The 1,953-nt window shown below is 50.6% G+C and overlaps 1 protein-coding gene across 1 annotated transcript in view; it reads right to left on the bottom strand.

Annotated features, from left to right (window-relative positions):
• Positions 1-1,179: 1,179 nt before the first annotated feature.
• Positions 1,180-1,953, bottom strand: part of EN1 (engrailed homeobox 1) — a 5,611-nt gene continuing 4,837 nt past the window's right edge. The window contains exon 2 of the mRNA XM_018575424.1: positions 1,180-1,596. Within this exon, the coding sequence (XP_018430926.1) occupies positions 1,280-1,596 (317 nt within the window). The 3' untranslated portion in view covers positions 1,180-1,279. The remainder of the gene's footprint in view (positions 1,597-1,953) is intronic.

Below are 1,953 nucleotides of genomic sequence, written 5' to 3'. Positions count from 1 at the left end.
AGTTGGGGGAGGGGGGCAGTCGTTCTATATCCGGGTATTTGGGGTGTTTTAGCTCCCCCTCTCCATCTGTATTATAGAGCCGGCAGTACTCCGCCACGGTCTAGGTCGCACACAATAATAATCTGGGAGGAAATTCGTTATAATCGCTAAAAGATAAATCCAGAGAAATGGCCGAATAATAATTCTCATCACCGCCCGCTAATATCACCGCCCGCTAATAATACCGCCCGCTAATAATACCGCCCGCTAATATCATCACCCGCTAATAATACCGCCCGCTAATATCACCGCCTGCTAATAATACCGCCCGCTAATATCACCGCCTGCTAATAATACCGCCCGCTAATATCATCACTAATAATACCGCCCGCTAATACCCCCGCCGGCTAATAATACCGCCCGCTAATATCACCGCCCGCTAGTAACACCGCCCGCTAATATCACCGCCCGCTAATATCATCACCCGATGACACAGACGATATTAATACAAATCAATCGATAATCAGAACACGGACGATCCGATCTCCTCAATCTGCACAACAAACATCCCAAATAAAATGTGAATTTTCTCTCATCGATATTTACTAAGATCGCATTCCCGTCGGTACATTTATGGCCGCCTGTGACGTAGCAGTATATACATACATATCTCGCACAGACATTTATATAACGATACACCATAAATATAGGTTATTACAGGTTGGTATTTCGGCACACATGCGGTCGAGCTGTACGATTTAATCTTGGGACACACACACAATGCATCGCCCCGATAATTATCAAACATCCAGGGCGATAATAACTCCATGTCAGCCTCCGATATTAGGAGATCGTACGATCAATGAATCATGTATGATTCCCTCCCCTTATGTAGGGGGAGGGGAGTTGGTGGGGTGTCATGTGGGGAGATTTTGGATGAAAATCGTCTCAGTATATTGCACAGATCCGGATCGGGGTTCGTTGGTATATGATTGTGGGGTGCAGTAAAAGGCAGCATTGCCCCGCCCTCCCCCCCCAGCCACTTACAGTGACCCACTGAAGGTGTCCAAGGGGCACTGCATGTGGATGGGGTGCTAGGAAGGGGGCTGTGTGGCACAGCAGGTGATTGAGAAGCTATGGATGGAGCTGGAGGGCAATACAGATTGATAGGGGGCTATCGATAGGAAAGAACTTCAGAGGGTGGAGGAGGGGCGGATGGTCCCGGTGTCCTTACCTGATAGAACTCTATACAGGGGGCTCTGTGACGTAGATATATAGAAGTATATATGTATATGGGGCCTCAGTCACTCTCCTCCTTCTCCTGCACCGTGGTGGTGGAATGGTTGTACAGTCCCTGGGCCATCAGGTGGAGGGCCAGTCCGTTTTTCAGGCCGGAAGCCTTCTTAATCTTGGCCCGCTTATTCTGGAACCAGATCTTAATCTGGGACTCGTTGAGGTTCAGCTCTTGGGCCAAGGTCTGCCGCCTCTGCTCCGTGATGTACCGATTGGCCTGGAACTCGCTCTTCAGGCGCGCAAGCTGCTCCGCGGTGAAGGCCGTGCGGGGCCTCTTATCCTCCTTCTCATTCTTCTTCTTCTTCAGTTTCCGGGTCCGGGGCCCTAAGAGGGGACACAGAGGGGACACAGAGATATCAGACATGGGGAACCCAGCCTGTGCGTGCAAGACATTCATGTATATATCACCGACATATACCGCTGCGCTGTACAGAGGAGCTTACACTCTAATGTCCCCTCCCCCCCACAGTCACATCAGTCCCTGTACAGAGGAGCTTACACTCTAATGTCCCCTCCCCCCCACAGTCACATCAGTCCCTGTACAGAGGAGCTTACACTCTAATGTCCCCTCCCCCCCACAGTCACATCAGTCCCTGTACAGAGGAGCTTACACTCTAATGTCCCCTCCCCCCCACAGTCACATCAGTCTCTGTACAGAGGAGCTTACACTCTAATGTCCCC

This window comes from Nanorana parkeri, unplaced genomic scaffold, assembly GCF_000935625.1.
Source record: "Nanorana parkeri isolate BGI_ZX_2015 unplaced genomic scaffold, ASM93562v1 scaffold3910, whole genome shotgun sequence".
Taxonomy (NCBI): Eukaryota; Metazoa; Chordata; class Amphibia; order Anura; family Dicroglossidae; genus Nanorana; species Nanorana parkeri.
The sequence above is the reverse complement of the archived record's forward strand: the minus strand, read 5'-3'. Positions and strand labels throughout refer to the sequence as shown.